Source organism: Purpureocillium takamizusanense, chromosome 2, assembly GCF_022605165.1.
Source record: "Purpureocillium takamizusanense chromosome 2, complete sequence".
In the NCBI taxonomy this organism is placed as follows: domain Eukaryota; kingdom Fungi; phylum Ascomycota; class Sordariomycetes; order Hypocreales; family Ophiocordycipitaceae; genus Purpureocillium; species Purpureocillium takamizusanense.
The window spans coordinates 1,367,810-1,391,727 of NC_063069.1; the positions used below are offsets into that span (position 1 = coordinate 1,367,810).

Genomic DNA, 23,918 nt, shown 5'->3' on the forward strand with positions numbered 1-23,918 from the left:
ATGGCCCGTCCAGCCCGCTTCCGTGGCTCAGGCACCTAACTACCTGACATACCTACCCTACCTTAGTTCCACACATACCTACCTAGTGCCTACCTACCTAAGGTACCCTTCTTACACCCCTTAGCTTCGTAGCTGACTTAGCTCGACTGGACGGACAATAATATGCGAGAGGGGAAGCAAAAGGATGTCACTCGTGTAACCCTCCCCCCTTTCATCCGGCCGCTCAGCTCCGTCTCGAATTGCCGTCTTGTTTCGTTCTCGCATCGACGCACATAGACACACAGTATAGCCAAGTAGGGCCAAGCATCTAGGCACGCAAACCCGGCCGGCAAGCCGTCAGTGACCAAAAAAAAAAAAAAAAGAAGGGCCGCCCGCCTCAGGGCCCTGTCGCATCACACACAACAATACTACTGCATGGAGCAGACACACAGACACAACGGGCTCTCCCGCGTCGCATCGGTTCATCATTTATGCTTCTCATTCGCCCCGCGAGTCACTGTTGCTGCGCACATCTGGCGCGTCCTGTAATACAAAGGGACAGAAACAAAAACAGACATCCCAATTCCCTTGCAGGTAGCAGGTGGTCAAACTTCAAAAGCAAAGCCTAAAAAGTTCTCCTGGTTTTGTACTCCCCAGTCCCAAGTTTCCCTAGTCCCAGCGCCCCCAATGTGCAGTGAATGCCCAGATTTTGTCACCTTGTTCGCTCTTGGCCCCCTTGGGCAACCTGGCCCTCCATTAATGCCCTCCCCAGTCTGAACCGTGGTCTGGATTCCGCCCGCCCCCGCCGTAACGCCATGAGTTGTGTCGTGGAAAAAGATCAAGGAGCCAAAAGAGAATAGAGAGGCAACGTTTGAAACAAGAGCCCGCGAGTCTGAACGCTAGCTGTACGAAAAAAAAAAGGGGGGGGGGTTGCAAGTAGACTCTGCGGCTATGTTGTCGTAGTGTGGACAGACTCGCAGCTCAGCGGCGGGACGGGGCGTGCCAGTGCTCAGACGATCGGAAGCTGACGGGGCTGGGAGGGGGCGGCGCAGGGACTGTGTAGTCGTCCTGCTTGATGTGGCGGACGGGTGTCGACGGGCGAACGGTGCCGAGCGTGGCGTTGAGGCTGGCGTAGAGATCTTGCGACGTCATGAGTCGGAGGTTATTCCTCTGCGACGACATGGCGATGGGAGCGGCGACCTGAGGACTCGGCATCTCGCGGAATATGTGTTGTGGCTGTGCTGGGTGGTGGGCGGTGAGCGTTGAGTCTGTTATAGGCGGCAGGAGAACGGTTGTCGTGTGTAAGTCGCGAGGTGGTCGTGAGGATGCACGGAGTAGAGGTGTCGCAGCGATACAGGGAGGCTGACTTCGATGTCCGAGTGTCAACTGTCGACGGGTCGGGCTCTTCTTAAATGGTACGAAGGGTAGTTAATGCTGCAGGCAGGAAACCCAACGGCGTTTGCGAGCGAGCAAGCAAGCAGCTGGACTGGCTTTTGCCTGGGAGATGGGGAGAAAGGGGAGACGAGAGAGCTTGCGTAAATATGTGGGGAAGCGGATGGAGCCCTGGGTCGTGGCAGTGATGAGTGAGGCAGCGCAGAACAGGTTTCCCTGGTCGGGCTTTTGTCGGTCAATGCAGTGCGAGCAGTAGTCGGCAGGCGATGGTGGCAGTGGCAGCGGCAGCGGCAGCGACAAGTGAAGGAGACGGCTTTCTCCGCGGTCCACAGTAACAACTCCAGTTTCTTTTCCCCCTGGTTGTCGGCGCGTTGGATCGGACCGGGTGCCGGGTTCCCAGGATTTTGGGCAGCGTCGATGATTCAGTGGAGAGGCGTGGGTGCGGTGGGTTGCCGAGGGCGAGGTGGAACGACTGTGTAAAGCTACTTGTTGTTGTTGTTGTTGTTGTTGCTGCTAATGTAAGGTAGTCAAGGGAGTCGAGCAAGCGTCGAGGGTTGGTGCCTGCTGTAGGTACGACGAGGTTGACCAGCAAAGGCTCTGGCTAAGTAAGGCTCGCTTCGTGACGGGATGGGAAGAATGAAGGAAAGGAAAGAAGAAAATGTTGGGGCAAGAAAGGGCGAGGCGAGGCGAGGTGATATAAACCCAAGTCGGCTACCAACTACTTACCTAGGTAGCTCCCTACGAAGTGACTTGGGAGCAGCAGAAGGAGCCGAGGCGGACGGGCCGGCCGTGTGAGATAGTACTACCAAAGGTAGGTACCAAGGGCAGGTCCCTTTTGTCGGACAATGAAGACGCAAGGCCATCCAACCTAATCCCCACGTACGGAGTACGTAGCACCTTACCTTTTCGTATCCCTTCCCTTCCTCAAGTTAGTGCCTGGCAGGTTTGGGCATGGGCATGGGCATGGGCTTGGGCTTGGGCTCAGACCTGGGGCCTGGCCTTGCCTGGGGGGTGGGGGCGTACAGCACAGCATGCAACAGCTCGGGGAGCTCGAAGGCGCTTGTGGTAGTTACGGTACTTCCTCCCTGCCCTGGCCTGTCCGAGGCGTGCGAGCCCTCGCACAGCATTCAGTCAGTCAGTGGAAGCAAGCCCTCCCTCCCTGTGAGACGGGACGCGACGTGACGGGAGGTACGCAGTGCGGCCCCTTGGGTGCCCCGAGAGAGACTCGTGGCATTCACAAGCCAGGGCGCAGCGCATGGCATTGCAATAAAATGCGACGAGAGCATCAAACCGGTCCCAAGGCGGGCAAATCCCGGGGGAGACAAGAGACAACGTGCGTGCCTGTCTGTCCGCTTGCCCCACGCCAGCAGCCGGGAGCAGGCCCGCGGATTGCGCTGTTAGAGACCAGGGCCAGGACAGGAACCCTCGACCTTTGCTGGATGCTGCTGAAATCGTCCATCCATCTGCTGGCTTGATGGATGATCCACCGCATACCGGTGGTCACCCACGCCCCCCGCTGGTGGCTGCCAGCAGCCAGCTAGCCAGCCAGTCAGTCAGCTAGCCAACCGTCATGAACAGGCGCAACAGTAACAGCAGCACAAGTTGGAACAAGAAAGAAAGCAGGAACAGGAGCTTTGCGCAACCACACCCCCCTCCCCTCCCCTCCCCATGGGCTGGCTGTTTGTCCGCCAGCCCGCATCGCGGGGCCAAGCAAGACGTGGGCGGAAAGGGGAAGTGTCCGTCCCTGGGGTGTGCATCACCACGAGCAACACAAGCCTGGCGCTCAGAGTCTAGACACGCCCCCCCTCGGCCACTTGGCGGCGCCTGGGGTCCATCGTGGGAACCTTACACTGTCTGCCCTGCCGTGCCCGATTCTGGCACCTCCTGCACCGCGCTGTACTTAATTACAGCTGGCAAAGGACAGATGAACATCCAAGGCTGCAGCTGTTGGGGGAGCCCGCCATGAATCAATGCCCTCCCGGCGCATCAGTCATGTCAAGCTGGGTGGTCCGACGAAAGTCACCCAAGGCCGCCGGCTCAGCAATCGTTGGAAGAGAAATGTGCGCGCCTGAGAAGGAAGGAGCAGAGCCGTCGGCTGGTTTGACAGGCTTCGAGAAGCTGACGGAACCCCAAACCTGCGAGCCGGAACCGTCAGCACCCCAGCGTGGGCCGACCAACACGCCGGTTCCGAGGCTACGCTAGGCCACGTCGAGTGTTGGGGCAACACTCCAACGTCCCGAACAAGAAGTTCGGTGCCTGCCAGGACTTTGTTCGATAAAGGCAACGTGTCGTGTGGTCGCGCTCTTTCTCTGTCTGTCTGTCTGTCTCTCTGCCGAGCACCCAACCGGCCTCTGGGCATCCCTGGTCCAGGCGTGCTGAGCTGCCGAAACCTCGTCGATTGGGAAGCGAAGACCGGACTGGACTGCTGACGGCGTGGCCGACTGGGTGCCACAGCGGCAAGACGGATAATTTACTGCACTGCGTGTGCTATGCGATAACGGACCATGGAGCCGTCGCAGCCGGGTAGGGCAGAGGACTCGTGCAAACCGAGCTCTCGCCGACTCGGCGATGCGCGAGGTGATTGGGCCGCGTCGAGATGCCTCGAAATGCCTGCCTGCTCGCTGTTCCGGTTCGCCGTGCTCCAATGCAGGCCAGGTAATAAGCCTTTCATCACTGCTCACCGCCGTGAGCGAATACAACGTAGCGCTCGAGGACCGCGCGAGGAGCCAAGCGTCTTTCCCTGGAACCTGGCCGCCATCCCCCGTCGGTGATAGCGCCAGGCACAGGCATTTCGCCCACAGTGATCCAGAAACGTAGGCCGGTCCATCTTTGTCAGACCTAGGAGTATCGGTTTCGGCGGCCATGGCTCGCATGGATGTGCCTTCCCGTGGGCTTCGCCGCACGCCTGGACGTGAGAGCACTGCAACAAAGACGCACCGGCACCACTGTGACTGTTCCGCCTGCGCACGGAGAAAAGGTGTCGGTTGGATGAGCTTTGGAACTGACTCGCCTTGAACGGGCTGAAGGCCTTGGCAGGCGCACCCGTGCCGCAGTCTCATTTTCCGGGCTCGAGTGCCAATATGGGGCGAAGCATCACAATGAGACGGAAGCAAGCAAGCAAGCACGCACGCAAGACAGTGGACAAAGGAGAGGGGGGGAGCAAATCGGGGGGGGTGTTAGTAGTGGTGGCGGACGTCGTGTAGTTGCGGCCCATTCATCAATGTCGGGGCCTCCTTCCCCACGATATTTTCGTCGTTGCTGCTGGCTGGCATGTGGAACTTGCTGCAGGACGTGAGACTTTGCAGGCAGTCGCGCCTGCTGTCCGGCTCCTGCCCTCTCCCTGTGTATTAAAAAAAAAAGGGGGGGGCTGCCAGCTACGTGCACAGGGGTACCCAAAGGTAGGCCGCTTCCTCAGCTCCTGTCTCCACCAGTCTTCATCATCTTCACATTTCGACAGCACCTGGGATGCTGCAGCCGAGGCCGTCTCATCATCGTCCCAATTCCTCGAGGAGTGGCATCACCCGCAGCGGCAGATCGCCCTTCTCGCGTCCGGCAGCACCCGAGATCGCACCTGCTGGACGAGCGGCTCGCCTCCGGCTCCAAGGCGGCCATGAGCCCCGCTCCAGTTGTCAGCGGTGCATGTGAATGCATGCAAAGTCATGACACCATCGGCATGTCTATTCTCATGCCCGCGGCGGGCCGCTGCGAGGCGAAATTCGTCGCCTCGTGGCAGCGATGACCACCGGGGGAGCCTGGCGCGTGTTACCACGTTTCGAAAGCAGGAGACGGACACGCCGAGCTGCCTGATTTCGGCCGTGAGTGCACATCGCGTGTCATGCTCCGAGGGACTTGTGGGAAGCGGCGCAACGTCCGCGCGCGCCGCCAGCGAGTCAGAGAACCTCTGTTTTGCTTGCCTGAACCAGGCAAGGCATTCCCAGTCTGTCCCATCCCTGCCTAGCAGCCCGTGGCCGAGCGAAGAGACTCCAGGTCAGCGAATTGGTGAAACTCTATGACGCCGCGACCTCATTTCTTCCTCTAGTACTTGCGAATAGAACAAAGAAGCAAGGCGATGGCAGCCTAAGAAGCACGCATGCACGCTCGCAGACAGACAGATGCCTGTCCACGCCGTTCCCGAGCTCACGGATCCCCAGATTTTCCTGTGGGGCACAACGGCAGGGCGGTTTGTGGGGAAGCAAGCCAGCTCATCACAAACTACCGGGGGGGGAGCGGAGGATGTGAAACCAAGGACGGTCCGTGTTGCTGGGCTCGCCTTCAGTTTGATGGCGCATCCACAGGCGTGTGTGAAAGGAGGAATTGATTCTAGCCAACCGCGAACCTCCCACGGTCTTTTTTTCTTTTCTTTCTTGTCGGACGTTCGTGTGATCCTGGCTCGCAAGACGAGACTATTGACTGACGCCTGGGCATTTTCTCGTCGGCGTGACCAGCATCTGCACAAACAACAACGACGCACCACGCCCTGGACCATGAGGAAGCAAACTACGAAAGTATAGTTGTATAATATTGGAGGGGTCACTAACAATGGCCATGTCTTGCAGTCGAGGAATGCCAGCCACCTAGCCTCCTCGCGAGGCATGCCCTAGATGCGAACAGTCAGGCTTCGTACGACGCCGCAAGCACTTACCTTGACCTGGACAAGCCGGAGCTGTGTGCATCTCGTGCCAAATAAAACGCTCGCGAGCGTGATGGAAGCACCGGGGGAAAGCCACACATCGCAGGCGGACAGGGCACAGGCACAGACTCCCTCCCTTTAAGACATCCAAGCATTCAAGTCCATTGCATAGACGTGCCCAACTCGCACGACAATAGCACCCGTAACACTGGTCCATCTCGGTCAATTAGGTTATCAGCACCGATTTCTGTCGCTCAGCACGCGAGCGGTTGTCCCGGCATGGCATGGCTGTGTTATTAGGATGGTGTCAAGGGGCCGCCACACAATGGGTGCCAAGTAAGTTGTGCTGTTGTATATTTAGCGACCTGTGCTATCTATCTATGTATGGAGTACCTGTCGAAGCAAACGCCAGACGGGCCGACGGGCGCGCCGTTTCGACGTATCATCATGCATGCGATGCTGCCCTGCCCTGCCCTGCCCTGTCCGTGAAAGCCAGGGCTGAGAAGGGGGGGCCCCGACGCTGTTGCCTCAAACCATGGGGGCGTGCGTGCGTATGCGTGCTGTGCTTGCTGCTCGCGCCGCCACGATGCCCAAGGAGGGGACGCAAACGAGAGAAACATCCACAGACGCACGCACGCACGCACGCACGCACACACACATGCACATGGCGGCAAGTTACTAGTATCTTGTACACGGAATTTGCAGGATTGCCGAGGGCCGCCACCCGCGGGCACTATGCAAGATCGTCCGATCAGGAAGAAAAGACATCATCACCCTCCTCCTCCACCCACCACCACCACCCCCATCCCCATCGTTAGCGCGAGGGAGGTGGAAGGGGGAGAGAGAGGGAGTGGAATTGCAGTCGCGCGCAGACAAGACATATTTGTGCTGCCTGCCTCCGGCGGTCCGGTCAAGACAAGTCCTTTTTCTTTTTTGTTTTTCTACGTACGTACCTCGGTACGACTCTGCGCACGCATCTACAGTACGTACGAAAAAAAAAAGATGCCATGGGAAGGCTAGGGCGGCCCCGCCCTTCGTTCGCGGCTTTTGCTTTTGGGTTGCCCACCCTTTTTCTTCTTTGTTCAGGGAGCGTCATTGTTTGGCAGACCGTCATCTCGTTGACTCTTTTTTTTTTTGAAAGGCGGCTAGTGATGTGCGTGCCTGCCTGCCTGTGCGTGCCTGTAGCCGGCTCGGCTGTGGGTAGGTAAGAGGGAGTGCAACATGATGGTGCCTACCTACGTGCAGTTACGAGACGGCACGTGTAGGCACGATCATGGACAGGGTTGACAGGGCTTCGTATTGCAGGCTAGCATCTAACATGGGTCATATCGTCATCTCATCTGTGGTGACCTTCCCCCCCCCCCCCGGTACGCCCGAGAAGCGCCATCAAAGACAAGAAAGGGGCGCAGCGCGCGAGTCGACGGCACGCAGACAAAAACTTCCCCAAACATCACAACGCCACCGGATGGATGGCAAGCAAAACGCCGTGACACCGTCTTTCAGCCGCCCACTCATCGTCACCCCTTGGAAGTGTTGGCCGACGACGTCGCACCACCGCCGGTGGCGACTGGAGCCTTGCTGCGCCGTTTCGTTGGCTGGTAGACGTCGTTGAAGTTCATGGCCACGCCGAGGAAGCGCATGTCCACGTCGGGCTGGTAAGCGAGGTCGCCCAGCAGTACTTGGAGCCGCGAACGGAACGACTGGCCCAGGTTGCGCAGCCGCTCCTGCAGCACGGGGAACTCGGATGGCACGGCGCCGTTCGCCGGGCCGTCGTCGAGGAGAACGTGCCCGCGCACGTCGGCCTCCTGCCGGCGTGTAAAGTCGGACAAGCTCCAGCTGTACAGACCGTCCATGGAGTCTCTGTAGTGGAGCATGAGGCGCAGGAGCTCGCTCAGCTGGGCGAGGTACGACGCGCGGTCGTCCTCGTCCAAGCCGTGGAGCTTGCGCTTCGCGCCGAGGAGGCCCTTGTGCGTGATGTTGGTGAGGTAACGCTCGTGGGCCTTGATGAGGTCGTCAAGCGTACAGTCCTCCTTCTGGATCCGCTTCTGCAGCTCACCCCATGACGACTCGATGACTTCGAAGAGAATGTAGTACTGCAGCTGGCCCACAAAGTGTATCATTTCCGCGAGTGTCCCACGGGTCGACTTCCATGTCTGCATCACGGCCGGGTCCGAGCTTTGCAGGACGCCGCGCGAGCCCGTCATGCAGTTTCGCCACGACGTGAGTAGCGCGAACTCAACCCTCTTTATCCGCCACAGGAAGTTGAACACCTTGAGGTACTGGCGGTTTCCCCATTCCGTCACGACAACATCGACGGGTGCGTCGATCTTGTACTCGAGGGTAAAGCAGTCCCAACCGATGTCTCCATGGGACAGCTGCAGCATCCGGGCATCCAGCCGGCGCAAGACCTCGGGAGAGTCGTACTGTGCATTCGACCCTCGGATTGCGTGCTCGAGCTGAGCCGTAAGAGCGTGCCTATATTGTGCCCCGGCGGGCCGGTCCAGGTTCGCAGCCAAAGACTCCATCAACAAGGCAATAAAGTCCCCTTGGCCGAGGAGAAGATAGTTCTTCAAGGCTTGGAGATGATCAAATAGGTTGAATCTGTTGGCCATGAGATCCATCAGACGCTTCATAGTCGTCTTGTATGCTTCGTCGATCCACGCCTCGAGAGTTGCCGTGTCACCGTACCTGAGCTCCTTGGAAGCCGCTTTGGAGTAGTCCTCCACCCAGACCGAGTCACCACAGCTGTGGCGGATGAAGTTGAGTGACTTGCCGATCAGGAACACCTTTTGAGCAAAGTCTTGCGTGATGATGCTGGGTATCATGTCATGGTCGATCTCATATTTGTCCTCCCACACGTTGCCTGCCACCTTTTTCTTGTTGATGTCGCCGTTGGCAAGCTGCTCTCTGACGAAGAACTCGCGATAGGGGTCGAGAAGCTCGCCGTCGTATATCCAGTGGCGCAAGATGTCGTAGAAGGGGCGTGTGAAGCTTCCGAGCAGTCGTTCCGCAAAAGCGGCGACCACCGGATCGCCATGAGACGAGGAAAAGCTGTGAATCAAGGTGATGAGCTGTCCTCCTTTTTGGCTCTCAGACTCCTCAGCAATCAAGCTCATCAATCGCAGGCCCATCGTCGCCTCTCGCGTCCAGACCACACATCTTTTGAGGGTCACGCCGGCTTTCCCAATGGCGCCGGGTGGGGAACTATCGTCTATGGTTGAGAGCGCCCTTCGAATCTGCGCCTCGAGGGTCGCGATGAGGCTCAGATAGGAACGCAATTCGCCGCTAATGGCGGATCGTAAGCTCTGCCCCAGCAGACCTTGAGCGGGGGTCTTGCAAAACGCATCCAGACCGCGATAGAGTAGAGACGGTTCTGCCAAGGTGTGAAGAAGAGAAAGCAAAGGGAGAGGGAGTGTCGGCGGTAGTTTCAACGTTGCCTGGTTCAAGAAGGGTAGAGTGGTAGAGGAGACGCCTTGGAGGGTGTAGGGGAGGTCGCGAAGAATGGCAGCTTCTGGAGGATCGCTTTCAGCATTGTTGCTAGCGAGAAGGGTGGACTTTAGGGACACGTCCCTCCTCGGTGGGTTGTGCTTGTCGTTGTCGACCTGCCCTGGTTCCTTGGCCGGTAGCTTCCGAAGTCCGTCTGGCTGGAACGCATCTTTGAACTGCTCCGCCTCGAGTCGCGACACTGGGGTCGATGTCTTTGAGCGATCTCTACTCTGGCGCTTGAGAGCCTCACGGTTGATGGTTTCCCGATAGTTTGGCGCCGATGGTCTCACCGGGCTCAGGGGTATTGGCTCGTCGGGGTCTGGGGAGTCGGAGAGCTGATAGAGGAGATATAGGATGGCCCACTTGTGCTTGAGCACAGGTAGAGCCAAAAGCCTCGAATAGAGGTTAGAGAAGCGAAGGGCGTCGTTCGGGTCGGCCTGGATGAGCTTGCGCTTAATGAGGTCGGAGGCATGATTAACGTCGGAGGATATTCCGGGGCTTGGAGGGCTGGAGTCAGTCAGTAGCGGCTTCGCAAGGACGCGTTGGAGGGGATGCTCGCCTGTCAATTATGGATTTGACAATTTCAAAGCAGGCATCGTGCCTCTCTTGCACGGCGTCCTCGTCCTCGTTGGGCTTATTGGGAACCAGATGGCTTATCAGGCTGTCAATAACGGTGGAGATGCGGTCAGACGCCATGACTGCATCGTCGCCAGACCGGGCGCGATCGTGTTAGGCGAACGGCGGGGGAGGAACCAGCAGGAGGAAGGCAATGACCGGCGGTCGAACTACATCTGTGCCTCGGCGCTCGGTCGGGTCGTTCGCTACGTGAAAAAAGATTCAACGTTGCATGTTCGAAGTGCCGGGTCATCCTGGAGACGCGACAGACGCGACACGGCGCGGGGCTCAGGTCCCGTCGGCCGCCTGTGACCCGCTAGCGGCCACCTGGAACCTGCCTGCCTGGGTGGCCGTCGGCGCACTCGACTGTTCCCTGGCAGCGCTCTAGCTGGGACGTCTCAGGCTTGAGCCCTGTAAACAAAGCGCCTCTCCCTGGGGGAAGATGCCTCGCCGCATTTCGCTCTCGAGTTTACAAACTACTACATCGCGAATATTCACTGAGAGATGGTCTTCCAGAAGGACGCAAAGAAACCCCAAGCATACCATAATATTTTTGTACCCCGTGATCCATGAATATTCTAGTCGTTGTCGTACTGGATGCTATAGCAGTCAGCAGAGCACTGGGCCAGGCGTGCTGGCGACGGATGCGGGCCCGTATCCAGTACTTTATCCGTCAATGCAGCTGCCTGCAAAACCGGAGTAGCGCTACACTGCCGGCGTCTTGTCACCACGTCGGCCAGCATCTCGGCAAATTTCGACTTCACTCCATCCGCTGACCTCCCTCCCTACGACACCCGCGGAAACACCATCATCAATTTGGCGACCTTGCGATGCCCGCATCATCAATTTGACCCCGGATTCGCGGTCGCATAGCCGCTGGCTTTCGTTTGATGCAATTCACGAGCACCCTTGCGCGTTGCGCGTTGCTCTTTCGTTGCACGCGACGCATCCACCTCCCCCGTCCCTAATCCACCATGCCCGACATCGACCCCGCGGCCTTGAGCCGTCCCGCCGTCACGCTCTCGACCCCCGTCCTCTCCACCAAGACGCTCTCCATCAATGCGACCGGCTCAGCGAAGATTACGAAGACGAGTCAGATCATTCCCGCCCGGATCGATCTCGAACCGCTCTACACCGCGCTGAAGTCGGCGATAAGCAGCGACCAGTGGCTGATATACAAGGAGGCTACAGCCGAGTTCCTCACTGGTATGCTTGCATCCCCCGTATGACATGTTCCATCGCGCTGCTGACGGAAAGACGACAGGGCGTCTGAGCCAAACCGAATACTCAGAACGAATTGACCCGATACTTTCTGGCGACAATGGCGAAAAAGACCATCTGCACAACCAGCTCATCGCGGCCATCTACGGCAATGTCACACGCGAGATGCCCGATCAGGGCATCGCGCCCTGGGTCAGCGCCAACGACAAGCCTGTGGCAACCACCGGAAGCAAACCTGTCACCGGCGATGCGGCCGAGCGTCGGCTGAAAGGGGACGTGATGCAACTGCCTGCAAGGGATCGCAGGCGCATCAAGGATTTGGTGCATAACGATGTAAGTTCCGATGCCAACTCGTCGATTCATGGCTGCTTACCACGGGCTCAGTATGACCCCCACGAGAATTTGTCCAATTTATTTGCCGACACGCATCGTCGCCCGTCCGCGCCTACGGATGCCCCCGCTAGCGCTGCTGGGGGCATCAATAAAATGAGTTAGTGATACACGTGGAAATGATGGCCCGGGAACCTGCTAACAGGTATTTCAGACTTTGACTTGGAGATTCGAAAACGATTTGCACCACCATTGGCGGTCGAGTCCGGCGAATTCCCTGATGTCGGCATGATAGCCGGACGCATGCTGCCGTTCTGCTACGAGGCCGGTTTAGCAAGCGGACATGTTACCGATGCCCCACAGCTCATGTCTGTGGCTGCTGAGGCATACATCAAGGAGATTTTGACCCAAATATTCAGCCGAACGCGCAGCAATGGCCCAGGCGACTCTGGCAGTGCCGGCTTTGGTATCGGCACTACGTGGATCCAGACTCGAAAGTACCGCAAGCAGCTGAGTCACGAAGAAGATGCGGCCCAACGAGGCGAGATAACTCGAGACAAGAGCGGCATGTTACCCGTCGAGGCCAAAGCAGCGAGCGAGCGCGGGCCGCTTGCCATGGGCGACATGCGTCTGGCGCTTGAGATGGCGGACACCGGCATGGCTCAGTTTCCAGTTTTGATGACGCAAGTTTTGTACGGCTATCGCGAGGGCGAGTTGGAGAACTGGACCGACTACAGCTGGGTCAATGGCCAGACGCCGGTCATCGAGGAGCTGCCAGACACGAAAGATGGTCAAGCGCTGCCTAATGGGCACCCTGACAACATGGATATCGACAACGAGGTGTGGTGGGACGGAGGCGAAGTAAAAGACGTCGACATGTTGGATGGCATCCTGGATACGTGTCTCACAGTCGGCTCATGAAGAAGACGCTATCCGAGTGAAGCCGTCGACACTGTGAAGTACCGCAAAGGTCAGGGGTTTCGTCTGCGTCACTACTCCACGCATGGATCGTGGAAGACAACGGCTGCTGCGGAGCCAATCCATGGCAGCAAGAATTGTCAAGCAAGCGAATCATTTCAGCAGGGCTCGTCCTCGCAACGGGAAGATTTTAGGATTCGGGGGCGCCACGGGCCGCGGAGCTGGGGAGCATTTGTTGCATGGCATTCGTGATTTGGCGCAGAGGACATTGGTTGGTTTTGCCTTGCTTGATACTTTCACGCCTTTCGGGATTGAAGGGAAAATTCGTTTGGCGTTGTTGGGGATCTTGGGTACGATAACGCGGGGCAGGGGCGCGTGGAGTGAGGAAGGGTAGGCGGCGGCTGTACTTTTATACTTGACGATACCCGCGGGGCTCTCGGGGAACAGCTCGAACGGCAACGCTGATGGTGGCTGGGGCTCTCAGAGGTAGAGCAAGGTAGCGGCGAATATCACAGTTTTGTTGTAACCGGGGTGGGAAGTGTTGAGACTTGTGTGACCTTTGCCGTCTGGGACAGCCAAGGAGCTCGAATATCCATGCAAAGACGGCGTGTGACCGGGAGGCAACATGGGCACGGTCATCCGAGCCGGAGAGCTGCGTATCGACAGCCTGGGCTACATGCTCATCGCCAAGAGCGACGGAACCTACGGCCGCATACTTCGTACAGCAGCTGCGAGGGTAACCTCACGTTTGCTGTCTTGTTCGGCATCTCCCCCCACACTCTGCTCGCAGCAGCTACCTTGCTTGGGAGTACAAGGTATTCCTGCCCTCGCCCTTCGTCTTAATATTATATCATCATCAGAACAACCATCTGATCGCGAGGGGGCGCATTCGCCGCGGTAAGCACTCATTACCTGTGACTACTTCCTATTCTGTACTGTGACAGGTCGGCCGTTTCGGCGTGTGTGACGGTGCATGGGCTTGCAGTTGACGAGATTGGTGCCGCCCACGTCACCCGGTGTCGGCAGGTGAGGGCGGCCGCAGAGGGGGAGATCTGCCGGCCGGTAGTACGGGCGACCTGGCAGGCGGCCTGGCAGGCGGGCCACGGGGTGGTCTGAGCTGCGTGTGCATCCCACCACCCAATCGGTCCATGAGCATGGGATAGGCATGGAACATGGGACGCATGCAGTAGTACTATACCGTATGTACGCGAGGAGGGCGGGTGAGAAGCAGGAGGACTGGGAGGGCGAGAGGGGAAGACGCGCAGGTGGCAGCTTTGGCTTTGTTGGGTGACGATGCACCTGGTTGGACCCTTGCAGCCCGGAAGCTCGAGGCCTGCAGCGAACGCTGGGACGCTGTTGGAGGGCGACACGAGGGGGCGGGCGGCGATGATGCGAGGCCGCCGGGCGATGGGTTGGCTTGAGCCTTTTTGAATTGATGCATGCTCGTTGACAATATGCGGCGAGACTGTCCCTCGGATGGCATGACAGCTTAAGGTGTGATGGCCGATGGTGTGTGGCGCGCGGCGATGATGAACGCTGCAGACATCATTGCTTCGTACCTCCTCAGTCCAATGACCAGGGCTTGTAGGAGAAGCCCACGATACGATCAGTGTCGCGGGCTAGGAGGGGGGGGGGGAGAGGGGTTGAGGGGGCAAATGCCGCCGTGTCCAAAAGAGATGAAGATCATTCCGGTAGCGCTTGCTACCGCTGCTGAGACGCTGCTGCTTCTCCCGCACTGAAGGCATTCCATCTCAGTTGCCTTGGATGCCTTGGTACAGGTAAGTAAACGTACATTGGCTGTAGCAGCAGTGAGGGGAATACCTGAGGTACTGAAGGTACGGCACCTACTGCACCTCCGATGCCGACCCCGACCCGCGGCCCCGGAGATGGGAACGCCACAGAAGCGCCCGCTGTCAGCCAGTGCCATGGGGGGTTCAACATAGCCGGGCTGCGCGACTGGGCTTCGGGCACCTCGCTGCACCGTGCTGCCCTACGCTGCCCTGTGCTACACGGGATGGCAACCAGGTGCCCTGGTAATGGTGGACGCTGCTGCTGCTGCTGCTGCTGCTGCTGCTGCTGTTGCTGCACCTTCAGCCCGGAATGGAAGCTTCCATTGGTGCTGCGCCGCACCGCCTTCCATTGCCTGCTTCCATGCTGGCAAGCGTGCTTGGGGGGATGGTTGCGTGCGTGGGGCCACCGACTGGTCCGTGCGCCTTTCTAGAAAGCTTCTGTCTGTCCTCGTCCCCTCCCCTCCTCCCCTCACCATCCTTCCTCAAGTTCCCCCCCCCCACCTTGCTTGGGTCCCGGTTGCCTGCTCGCCATCACCACCTTATTACCTTGCCTCACCTATCTGCCTGCTCGCTTTCCGCTCGCCTCACGTCTTTATTCCCCTCTATTTTGGCGAGTGCAGCATCTATCCTGCTCTGACTGTCGTCTCCCTACCGGCCCCTTTTGGTCGTGGGCGCGCGCGTCTTGAGACCTTCTGCTGCTGCTGTTGCTGCTACTGCGACAACGACGACGACGGCGGCGGCGGCGGCGACGACAACGGACCCTAACAACGAAGCGTTGCGAGAGCTCAAGCTCCCCCCAGTCCACCCCAGAAGCTACCTGGGCTGCTGCCAGATTTCGGCAAACGGGCAGCCAAAAAGCCAAGGTAGGTACATCAACTTGCCCAGGTACCTCCTTCCTCGGCGCGAATACAATCAATCACAAAAGCGCCTTCCCTATCTTACCTTGATTACCCGCCCTGCCTCCACTACCAGTGGCGCCCTTTGATTGAAGCTTCAACCCCCCCGCCACCGGCGCCGCCGCTTCTCTTGTTTCTGTTCTCCTCCTTCAACTGTTCCATTGCCTTACCTTTTACTTCACCGCCTCTCCATCCATCCCCCCATCTGTCTGTCATCCATCACCGTTGCTCAGCCCTGCCCGAGAAAGACACCATTATCCCACCCAACCCCTGCCTGTGCCCTCTGCACGCGAGCCGACGCCGACGCCGACGCCGCACCGCCCGCAGATTTGCGCCGCTGGCGCCTGAAGCACAGCTCAGCACGCGAAAAGGTACCTTGCTCATTCTTTGGTGGTTCGCCCGCACGACCCCTCGTCCTCCCCTCCGTCCGCTGTCTCCGCCTCTCACCAAGCTCTCTACCCTGTCATCCTTGCTTGGCCGAGGTCGCTCTGCCGTCCTGTCGCCGACTCGCCACAGGTTTCGCCAAGCTCACAACTTGCAGTGCAGGTACGAAGCACGTCGCGCCGTTCCCCCTGCATTCGTTTGTTCGCTTTGCTTTGCCCGTGCACTGAGCTGCCTCTTTCTTGTTGCGCGAAGTCGCAGCTGCCCTCAATTTCGCCCCTAGTGACCGCCCAATGACGTCTGCTGGGGATGCGGTTCTCTTTCTGTCGCGCTGCACCACCTTGTCACCCCTCTTTCTATCCCTGTGACATCGAGACAAGCGAGCATTCGTGCCGTTCTTTTCTAGATTCCTTGGTAGTGTCCTTTCCTAGCTGGTCGATCCTCAAAGCCTCCAGCTTCCCGTCGTTGAAGCATCCAGCCCCGCCGCCCTCACTTCGCCGTCCGTCGCCGGTCCCAAGCCAATGCTAACTTGCCACAGCTCTTAAGAAGCATCAATTGTCCTTCTGGCCGATTGTCCCAGATACTCTGAAACGTTTGGTACGTCGGGTTTTCCATCGCTTGAGCCTAGTTGAGCATTACGTCCGCTGGGTCACGGCTGCCAAAATTTTGTTGCGGCTGAGATTTGTTCGATTGTGCTTGTCAATGCAGTCTATTTACTGATGCTACGGCTCCTACAGCAGCAAAGAGGTCTCCTTTCGTCTACAACTCTCGAATTCGAGACACTGAATTTCTTACCCACGGCCGTTGCAGACGGGTGACACCGGCGCGACAGCCTTCACGCAGCTCAAGTCAACACTGCCGACGTCCGCTCACAACATCATGTCTGGCCCTTTCACGAGCCCGTTTGGGGCCAACGCCAACCCCTTCGGTGCCGATCGATCCAACACTATGCAACGCGTCGCTGAGGAGGATGAGAACGACACCGTTGGTGCCTCGATTGAGCCCAGCGGCGGCTCTCTTTTTTCTGGCGCGTTTGGGGGCGACGCCTCCACCGAAGGGCCTTCAGCGCTGCGACACGCGCAGGGCCCCGACAGCTACCCTGCCCAGTACAATTTTGCCCGTCGCACGTCTGTGTCTGCGGAGTCGCTAAAACCCAGCGCTGATACGTATGACAATTGGTCGCCGCCTTTCCACGAGAAGACTCCAGAGCAGCTCGAGCGGCTGAAGCGTGCCATCGAAGGCAACTTTCTTTTCAGTCACCTGGACGAGGACCAAAGTGCGCAGATTCTCGGAGCCCTAGTTGAGAAACCCATTCCTGCCAAGGGCATCAAGGTGAGCGGGGGCACGTCCATGCTCGCCCATCTCGTCAGCGCTGACTTGGGACTAGATCATCAGCCAGGGTGACGCGGGCGACTTCTTCTATGTTGTTGAGAAAGGCTCGTTTGACGTCCATGTAAACCCTAGCGGCACCATTCAACCTGGGCCGGATGGCCTGGGTGAAAAGGTTGGAAACATCCAGGCTGGCGGTTCGTTTGGCGAGCTTGCGCTCATGTACAACGCGCCTCGCGCCGCGACGGTTATTTCTGTGGAATCCGGATGCACGCTCTGGGCTTTGGACAGAGTCACATTCCGCCGAATTCTGATGGAATCAACGTTTGCCCGGAGACGAATGTACGAGAGCTTCCTCGAGGAGGTGCCTCTCCTGTCCTCCCTAACACCATACGAGCGCTCCAAGATTGCCGACGCACTGGAGACGCAAAAGTTTGTCCCAGGAGGGGTCATCATCAAGGAAGGGGACCCGGGTCACTCCTTTTACCTCTTGGAGTCTGGAGAGGCAGACGCGTACAAGGGAGACCCCAGCAACAAGGTTCTTCATTACAACAAGGGCGACTTCTTTGGCGAGCTGGCCCTTCTCAACGACGCGCCTCGAGCCGCTAGTGTTGTCGCTACGACGGACGTCAAGGTGGCAACGTTGGGCAAGAATGCCTTCCAGAGACTGCTCGGCCCCGTCGAGGGACTCTTGCGAAGGACTAGGTATCAGGGAGTCAAGACGGGCGTTGAGGAGATGGATCCGCTGCACAGAGGGTAAGAAGTGCATTGGAGAATTGTTCGTACAGAGAGAGGCGACGTGTCGGGGTTTGTTACAGTCGAGCTGACTGCCACCGCGCCACGGGAACGGCCGACACCCCGCGTGGGGGAAAACGGGTTGAGGAGGCACGAACGACTATTGGGGACCAAGTTTTGAGACGGCGTTTTTGGGGAAGACTACTGCACAAACAATCACTACCCTCGCTTTCCTGGGAGAGAGACAGAGAAACATGGCTACTAGCATATACCTTGTAACTGTTATGCCGATTCTGGGATTGCTCATTGGGTTGTGAAGCAGGTACAGGGCCGAGAAGTCTTGACAGGACGTGTTCCGGATAATGAAGACTCCAACAACAAACGTCATGTCTTCCATGTAGTGCATTGTGACTGCCGACTCCGAGACCCTGGCATCTACCTACTTGCGTGGCTCGTGGCCCTATTCTACTATGCTCACGTCGTGTTCGCCACCTCTCACGCCGCACTCATGAGTGTTGCCGGGCGCTCTGGTTCTTGAGCTCCTCGCGAACCTGCGCCTTGAGCTCCTCGACGGCGACCTCGGTCTCGAGGACCTTGCCGACGCCATTGCGCCATGACTCGTCGAGCATGAGCATCTCGGCGCGGACGTCCTCCTGGCGGCGCTGCCTGGCGGCGTTGACGAGGTCGATGTCTCGCTTGACGGCGGCGAGGTCGCGCTCGACGGCGCGGAGGGACTCCTCGAGGTGGTAGTTTGAGAGGAGCCAGGCGTTTGCGCCGTGGCGGTCGAGGAGAGCGAGGTTCTGGTTGCGAGCGGCGAGGTAGGCGGCGGAGACGTAGGCGTTGGAGAGGACAGGGCGGAGGTCATCGTTAACGTAGGAGGATGTGGCGGCGGCGGCGGCGGCGGAAGAGGAGGATGCGGAACCGCGACGGGAGCGCCGTGTCGTCTTAGCCTTGGAGGTGGCGGTAGACGGAGCGGGTGGCAGCTCCTGCGCTTCGTAGCGGGAGAGGGAGAGCGGCTGGAGGGGCGTGGAGGAGGCGATGCGGGAGAGCTCGGTGGTGAGGGCGGGGGAGAAGGAGGGTTCGCGGAGGGGCGGGAGGGAGGAAGGCGGTTGTGAGGAGGATTGCTCGGCGGAGATGAGGGCGCGGGCGGCGGCGAGGGCCTCGGGGGAGGGCTCGGGGTCGATGTCTAGACGGAGAGAGGGGTTGTCAGCGGGATGTGCGGCTGCGAAGGGCGGAGGTGCACCGAACTGGGCAAGGGTGGGAGAGGGAGAGAAAGAGGCTTGCACGTACAGGGCAGGGACTCTAGATATGCCGGCGGGACGGCCATGATGAATGATATAAGATGGCTTCCCTACAGGCGGGCGGGCGGCGCGTCGCAAAGGTGGTGGTGGTGATGCGGCTTCACGAGGCTCTTGAGAGAGAATCTCTCTCGCGTCGTGCGCGCGCAGCTGCTGAGTGCTTCGATGCGGGTTTCGGCGCTGCGTGCCCGCTCTTGCGACGGAGCGCACGTCTTCCCGTCTCTTGGGAGGGTTCAATTGTTCTTATATGCGCCCGCAAACAGTAAGGGTCGCACGGAATGCGGCGCGGAGGAGGTGGTGGGTGCGGCGGCGGCCTCGTGGTCTGCCTCGTCGTTGTTCGTTGCGGCGATGGAGCGACTGTGGGCACGCGGGATGGAGAGTGCTCGACGTGCGTGTGATGGTGGTGGTGGTGCACGGCACGCGTTGGTGCTGCTAAGTCGCTTGTCGCCTTTGTCGTCGTCTCGGGCGGCTGCGACTATGGTGGTCGGTTGGTGGTGGTGGTGAAGAAGCGAACTCGAGTGTGCGCGGGAGAGGATGTCGGCCAGAGGTCGTCGTTAGATGTTTCGTTTGGGCCAATTTTTTTCAGCCTCCCCCCGTCGTCGTCGTTTCGTTGTCCTCGAGCACCCTGGTAGTCGTCACTGGACCAATAGCGGAGCTGAAGCGCTGCAAGGCTAGGTATGTTACCGCCCTGTGGAGGTCCCCGCCGCTGCCCTGCCGAATTGCGCGGGCGGGCTGCTACCGGCAGGGACAGCAACCTTAGTACCTGGAGGGCGAGCACTTCACTGACTGCCTTGGTACCTAGGTAGGTGAGGTGACTGGCGTGACCACTGAGACAACCGGACCGGCCACCTGGGCAGCTACCTACTTATCACGGCGGCCTGCTGGGCTAGACTGGACTGACTGCCCTGGAGGATCACGGCAGAGCAAGTGGAAAACAGGGCGGCCCAGACTGCTGAAAGGAGGGACAGCACGAAGCATACCTGGACGGTATGGATACCACAGCGCGTGGAACACACAGAACAGAACATCCCAGTGACAGCCCGGATGACAGCCCAGCTACCGGGCGTGTACTCCATTACAGTAGGTCCAGCACTTCGTGCAGCGGCGCAGGGGCCTTCCCCACCGAGCGGGCACGGACCACCAAGGCAGGAAAAAGCATACCTCCACAATTGGAGCAAGCTCCACAACGCTGAACGATGCCCGCTCACCGAGTCCTGTTTACCGTGGCTCTCCTTCAAGTCACCGCGTCGCATCACGTTTCCTCACGTCCGCCGCGCGCCCCAGCTTTACCTAGGTAGGTACCTACTGCTAGTTGCTCAGCCTCCACCCCCCTTTCGGCTCTCGTGGCTCTCACGTCGCTCGCTCGGCTGGGCGGCAGTGGACTATAGTAGTATACCACCACCGCCACCATAACCACAACCACAACCCACCACGGCTCCCCCTTGCCTGGGGGCCGCCCCGTATCCTCGGCACCCCAACGTTGTTTGTTATACTTGGGTAGTTTTTGTCCTTGAGCGCCCGACATCGCTGCGAGAGAACCCACGAGTTGGGTTGTTAGCTGTATATACTTTCTCTCCGTTGCCCAGCCTGCCGTCTACCGTATACAGGGTCAAGGGAAATAGAAGCATACCAAGTAACTTTACATACATCATCATATCCTCATCCTTATTTCACGTCTCTCTCCCTCCTTCTCGCTCTCCCCTCCGCCCAAATTGCTCGCTCTCCCGGTCGGCTCTCTCCTCGACCACCTGGCTCGTCGTAATCTTCTTCGCATTTCTCCTCCTCTCGCCCAGCATCGGCTCTTGGGGCCCTCGAGTCTCGATGGAGGGGGAACAGGGTCAGCTCACACACCTGTCACGGATAGGGGGACGCTTGATCGGCAGCTCACGGCTCTCCGTGCTCACTGCAGCGTGATGAGCGGGCCTGGGTGGTGGTGTGTGGCAGAGCGGGGTCCCAGCCAGTTATCGCAGAACAAGACGGCGCGGTGCTTTTCCCCCCCAACCACCGCGCCGCTGCTTGCGACGCTCCCGCATGGCGTGCCGTCGGCTTGACCCCTCTCATCGAGGAGCTGAACGCCATCCGGCACGAGGGACGTGGTCCGGCCGCCCTCCCGGTGCCTATCCATCACATCGCGCCATCACAAATGTCACTTGCGATGTCGTCCTCAAGACTCGAGTTGCGGCCATCAAGTGGTTCATATTGTAGAGCCGTAGCCATCGGGGTAGTGTGATGATGATACAATAGTACATCTTTGTCCAGCGAGCCTGCGTGGTACAAAGCCAAAATGTGCGTCCCGCCGAGATCCCGTCATAGTCAGGGTGAAAGGCGTCGTGTCAAGCAAACTCCGATCCTTGTACACCCCTTGTGTAGCCGCCGCATAAATCTGCGCGCCCTCCTTCCAAACTCCCAACCCAAGAATAAGAGCAAATGTTGTGTGTCTTTGTTTCGTTAATTAATATGTCATCATGCGGCGGCCATTGTCATTGGAAGATCCAATCGTAAGACGTGACTATCGGGAGGTCGGGACGGGCGGGATTCCGCTCAGTGAGCCGACGACCCACCGCTCTCCGACGAGTCCGTCTTGGACAGGTCGTCGCCCTCGTCGCTACCGGGGCCGTGCACCGACTCCTCGAAAACGGGCTCGGGCTCATTCACGTCGAACTTGGTCTTGAACTCGCCCATGTGATGTGAAACGGTGCTGCTGTTGGAGCGACGACGCGCGTTGGTGAAGCGGAAGTCTTCATCCACTACCTCTTCTCCAAAGTTTCCCCTATACAGCCATTGCGTTAGCGCACCGTTATCAAGGCAGCGTTTTAGAGGCAAAAAGCGTCGGGCACATACCAGTTGCCCTTGCCGCCGCCGTCCTTCTTGATCTTCTTGGGATCGGCGTCGGCATAGCCATGCTTGGCAAAGAAACGAGGGAGATGCTCTGAGGGGGCGGCGGTGCCGTCGGCAAGGCCCTTGTGGTCACGGTCATTGGCCTTGTGGGAGCGAGTCACTGTGACAGATGACCGTTAGCCACGCCGAGTCAATGGCTAATGGGTGCCAGTGCTAGCATCGATGTAATCGACGAGACGACGGCATGCATCGCCTCGCAACAACAGGATCGCCGCACAATGGCAGGGCGTGGCGGCGACATGGTGCCATGGATGCAGGAGTAGGGGTTGAGTAGACTCACTGTTGTACGGTGTGGTGTTGGAGATGGGGTTTTGGGGGGGAAGAGGGGTAGCTGAAGCTTGTCGAGAGGTTCAGATAGACGGCGAGTACGTTGGGCGGTGCTCGTCTGTGTAAGCGGACAGGAAGGTTGGCGTGTAAGTGCGAGTGTGGTGGTGGTGGTGCTTTGGAGTGATTGCGGTGATGATAGAGGCAGGAGGAAGATGAGAATCACGGATGGATTGATGGCAAGATTGATGGAATGGAATGCTGATGAGAGCTTGGAGGGGAGAGGATGGGTGAGGAGGAGGAGGAAGCTGGCTATTATATCGGAGCGTCACGCGAGTGCCGGGGGGGGAGGGTGGGTGGTATGACGGAGGGCCAATCAGCTCGGTCAAGCCATGGCCACGCACCTGGCTTCATCGAGCGACGAGGTACGTACTGATTGCCGGGGCCGGCCAAGTCAGTCGAGTCACCGTCACCTTGGCTTTCTCGGGTTGCCGTCCTGCGATGGATGGGCATGGACAGGTGAGCCAATGTACACAATGGGACCATGGAAGCCGGCGGAAGAGCAGGAAAGGGGGCCCGTTTGCCGCAGGCAAGGTGGTAACTGTGCCATTGTGGGCTGCGTGTGCTCCAGGATGATGAGGCCATTGAGACCTCGGAGCGTGGCACACGCCCAGGGGGAGGGAACTGCAACTCTCCGCTTCAATGCCGTCCTCGTGTGTCCTGTTGCGCCTCTCTCTCTGCCCCGATCCATCTTGGCACGGCCCGAGGCAGTGATTCACTCTGGTGGGCGACGCACGACGCGCAATGGAAGTCAACAGAAGCCTCGGATTCAAACGCGGACGACAGACAAGGAGCGGCCCAGACCACCCCCCTGGGAGAGGTCATCGCGTGACCCCCCGGACACTGACGCAACAGCACAGGGAGGGGGACCCCACTCTCGGCGGGTCAGCAACTCACCAGTCACTCACTTCCCGGGCTGGCTGTGCGGCCAATTCGTTCACCGTGGTCTACAGTGCTCGCCGATCCCCTCATCGCGACCCGGAATGAGCATTACGGCTCGGAGGGAGGGGAGAGTTTGTTACCCAGCCGTTTGCGCAATTGAGAGGGGCTGTTCTGCCACTCAATTGCCTCAATTGGTCTTGATGGATTGCGCCCCTCTCCGTCTGCAACGATCGAGGCCCGGTCTCGCCCTGGTTGCGGCACCGAGCCAGCGGTGCAGCGCCGTGTACCTGCCGCTGTAGGAACAAAGTACAATGGAGCAGTAACTCGCCTGAGCTCGGGCACACGGCGGCGGCGGCGGAGGCGGCCCCTCACTGCCTGCCAGTGGGGGTTCCACCTGAATGAACCCTTGCTCGCCTGGCCTGGCGGGGCGGGCTGATTGCCTGCACTGGAAGGAGCCTCCTGGGCGCGCTGTCTACCTTTCTCCTCGCGTTGTACTGTCTCGGCTTGCTGGCTTGCTGCTGGGCTGGCGATGCGGTCCCGCAACTGGCTCCACCGCCGGAACTGGACAGACAAGACTGAATCGTCGAATCGACGTTCTCATCCTCCCAGCTGCTTTCCCTCCGCATTATGTGCTGTGCTGTGCTGTGCTGTGTTATGCCACGCGGAGCTGTCCTGTTCTGTCCGGCTGATCCGGACTTGGTAAATATAGGGGCGGAAGGGGGCGCAATTGACGTTTCGTGGGGCACCCAACGGAGCTGGTGGGCGGGCTGGGCTGCGTACAAAGGACAAGGTTCCATTCCATCCTGATGGACGC

At 59.1% G+C, this 23,918-nt stretch overlaps 6 protein-coding genes across 6 annotated transcripts; 2 read left to right on the forward strand and 4 right to left on the reverse strand.

The window, feature by feature from the left end:
- Window positions 1–430: 430 nt before the first annotated feature.
- Window positions 431–2,461, reverse strand: JDV02_002230 (uncharacterized protein). The gene is made up of 2 exons (XM_047983235.1): window positions 2,395–2,461; window positions 431–2,285 (listed from the first exon to the last, which is right to left on the reverse strand). The coding sequence occupies exon 2, from the start codon at window positions 1,192–1,194 to the stop codon at window positions 961–963; it is 234 nt and encodes a 77-aa protein (XP_047839205.1). The 5' UTR covers window positions 1,195–2,285; window positions 2,395–2,461; the 3' UTR covers window positions 431–960.
- Window positions 2,462–7,372: 4,911 nt separating this feature from the next.
- On the reverse strand, window positions 7,373–10,341 carry SPC98 (Microtubule-nucleating Tub4p (gamma-tubulin) complex component). The gene is made up of 2 exons (XM_047983236.1): window positions 10,047–10,341; window positions 7,373–9,994 (listed from the first exon to the last, which is right to left on the reverse strand). Exons 1-2 carry the CDS (start codon window positions 10,181–10,183, stop codon window positions 7,519–7,521), a joined length of 2,613 nt encoding a protein of 870 aa, XP_047839206.1. The 5' UTR covers window positions 10,184–10,341; the 3' UTR covers window positions 7,373–7,518.
- A 532-nt stretch (window positions 10,342–10,873) lies between these two features.
- JDV02_002232 (uncharacterized protein) lies at window positions 10,874–13,098 on the forward strand. The gene is made up of 4 exons (XM_047983237.1): window positions 10,874–11,308; window positions 11,367–11,656; window positions 11,708–11,813; window positions 11,868–13,098. Exons 1-4 carry the CDS (start codon window positions 11,077–11,079, stop codon window positions 12,572–12,574), a joined length of 1,335 nt encoding a protein of 444 aa, XP_047839207.1. The 5' UTR covers window positions 10,874–11,076; the 3' UTR covers window positions 12,575–13,098.
- A 1,746-nt stretch (window positions 13,099–14,844) lies between these two features.
- On the forward strand, window positions 14,845–17,836 carry PKAR1 (protein kinase A regulatory subunit). The gene is made up of 3 exons (XM_047983238.1): window positions 14,845–16,235; window positions 16,379–16,970; window positions 17,026–17,836. Exons 2-3 carry the CDS (start codon window positions 16,518–16,520, stop codon window positions 17,725–17,727), a joined length of 1,155 nt encoding a protein of 384 aa, XP_047839208.1. The 5' UTR covers window positions 14,845–16,235; window positions 16,379–16,517; the 3' UTR covers window positions 17,728–17,836.
- Window positions 17,837–17,926: 90 nt separating this feature from the next.
- JDV02_002234 (uncharacterized protein) lies at window positions 17,927–19,263 on the reverse strand. Its single transcript, XM_047983239.1, has 2 exons — window positions 18,993–19,263; window positions 17,927–18,888 (listed from the first exon to the last, which is right to left on the reverse strand). The coding sequence occupies exons 1-2, from the start codon at window positions 19,027–19,029 to the stop codon at window positions 18,209–18,211; spliced, it is 717 nt and encodes a 238-aa protein (XP_047839209.1). The 5' UTR covers window positions 19,030–19,263; the 3' UTR covers window positions 17,927–18,208.
- A 2,278-nt stretch (window positions 19,264–21,541) lies between these two features.
- On the reverse strand, window positions 21,542–22,229 carry JDV02_002235 (uncharacterized protein; the record flags this gene model as incomplete). Its single annotated transcript, XM_047983240.1, has 3 exons — window positions 21,542–21,770; window positions 21,842–21,998; window positions 22,179–22,229. Coding segments are annotated over 3 exons (437 nt in total), but the record flags the coding sequence as incomplete, so codon positions are not given.
- Between the last annotated feature and the right edge of the window lie 1,689 nt (window positions 22,230–23,918).

Excerpts from the sequence above, each read along its gene's own strand:
- JDV02_002230 (XM_047983235.1), bottom strand. The coding sequence starts at position 1,194 with ATGCCGAGTCCTCAGGTCGCCGCTCCCATCGCCATGTCGTCGCAGAGG.
- PKAR1 (XM_047983238.1), top strand. The coding sequence starts at position 16,518 with ATGTCTGGCCCTTTCACGAGCCCGTTTGGGGCCAACGCCAACCCCTTC. Across the intron at positions 16,971-17,025 it reads TTCCTGCCAAGGGCATCAAG|ATCATCAGCCAGGGTGACGC; the intron begins GTGAGCGGGGGC and ends ACTTGGGACTAG.
- JDV02_002234 (XM_047983239.1), bottom strand. The coding sequence starts at position 19,029 with ATGGCCGTCCCGCCGGCATATCTAGAGTCCCTGCCCT. Across the intron at positions 18,889-18,992 it reads ATATCTAGAGTCCCTGCCCT|ACATCGACCCCGAGCCCTCC; the intron begins GTACGTGCAAGC and ends CTCTCCGTCTAG.
- SPC98 (XM_047983236.1), bottom strand. The coding sequence starts at position 10,183 with ATGGCGTCTGACCGCATCTCCACCGTTATTGACAGCCTGATAAGCCAT. Across the intron at positions 9,995-10,046 it reads GTCAAATCCATAATTGACAG|CCCTCCAAGCCCCGGAATAT; the intron begins GCGAGCATCCCC and ends GACTGACTCCAG.
- JDV02_002232 (XM_047983237.1), top strand. The coding sequence starts at position 11,077 with ATGCCCGACATCGACCCCGCGGCCTTGAGCCGTCCCGCCGTCACGCTC. Across the intron at positions 11,309-11,366 it reads TACAGCCGAGTTCCTCACTG|GGCGTCTGAGCCAAACCGAA; the intron begins GTATGCTTGCAT and ends GAAAGACGACAG. Across the intron at positions 11,657-11,707 it reads AGGATTTGGTGCATAACGAT|TATGACCCCCACGAGAATTT; the intron begins GTAAGTTCCGAT and ends CCACGGGCTCAG.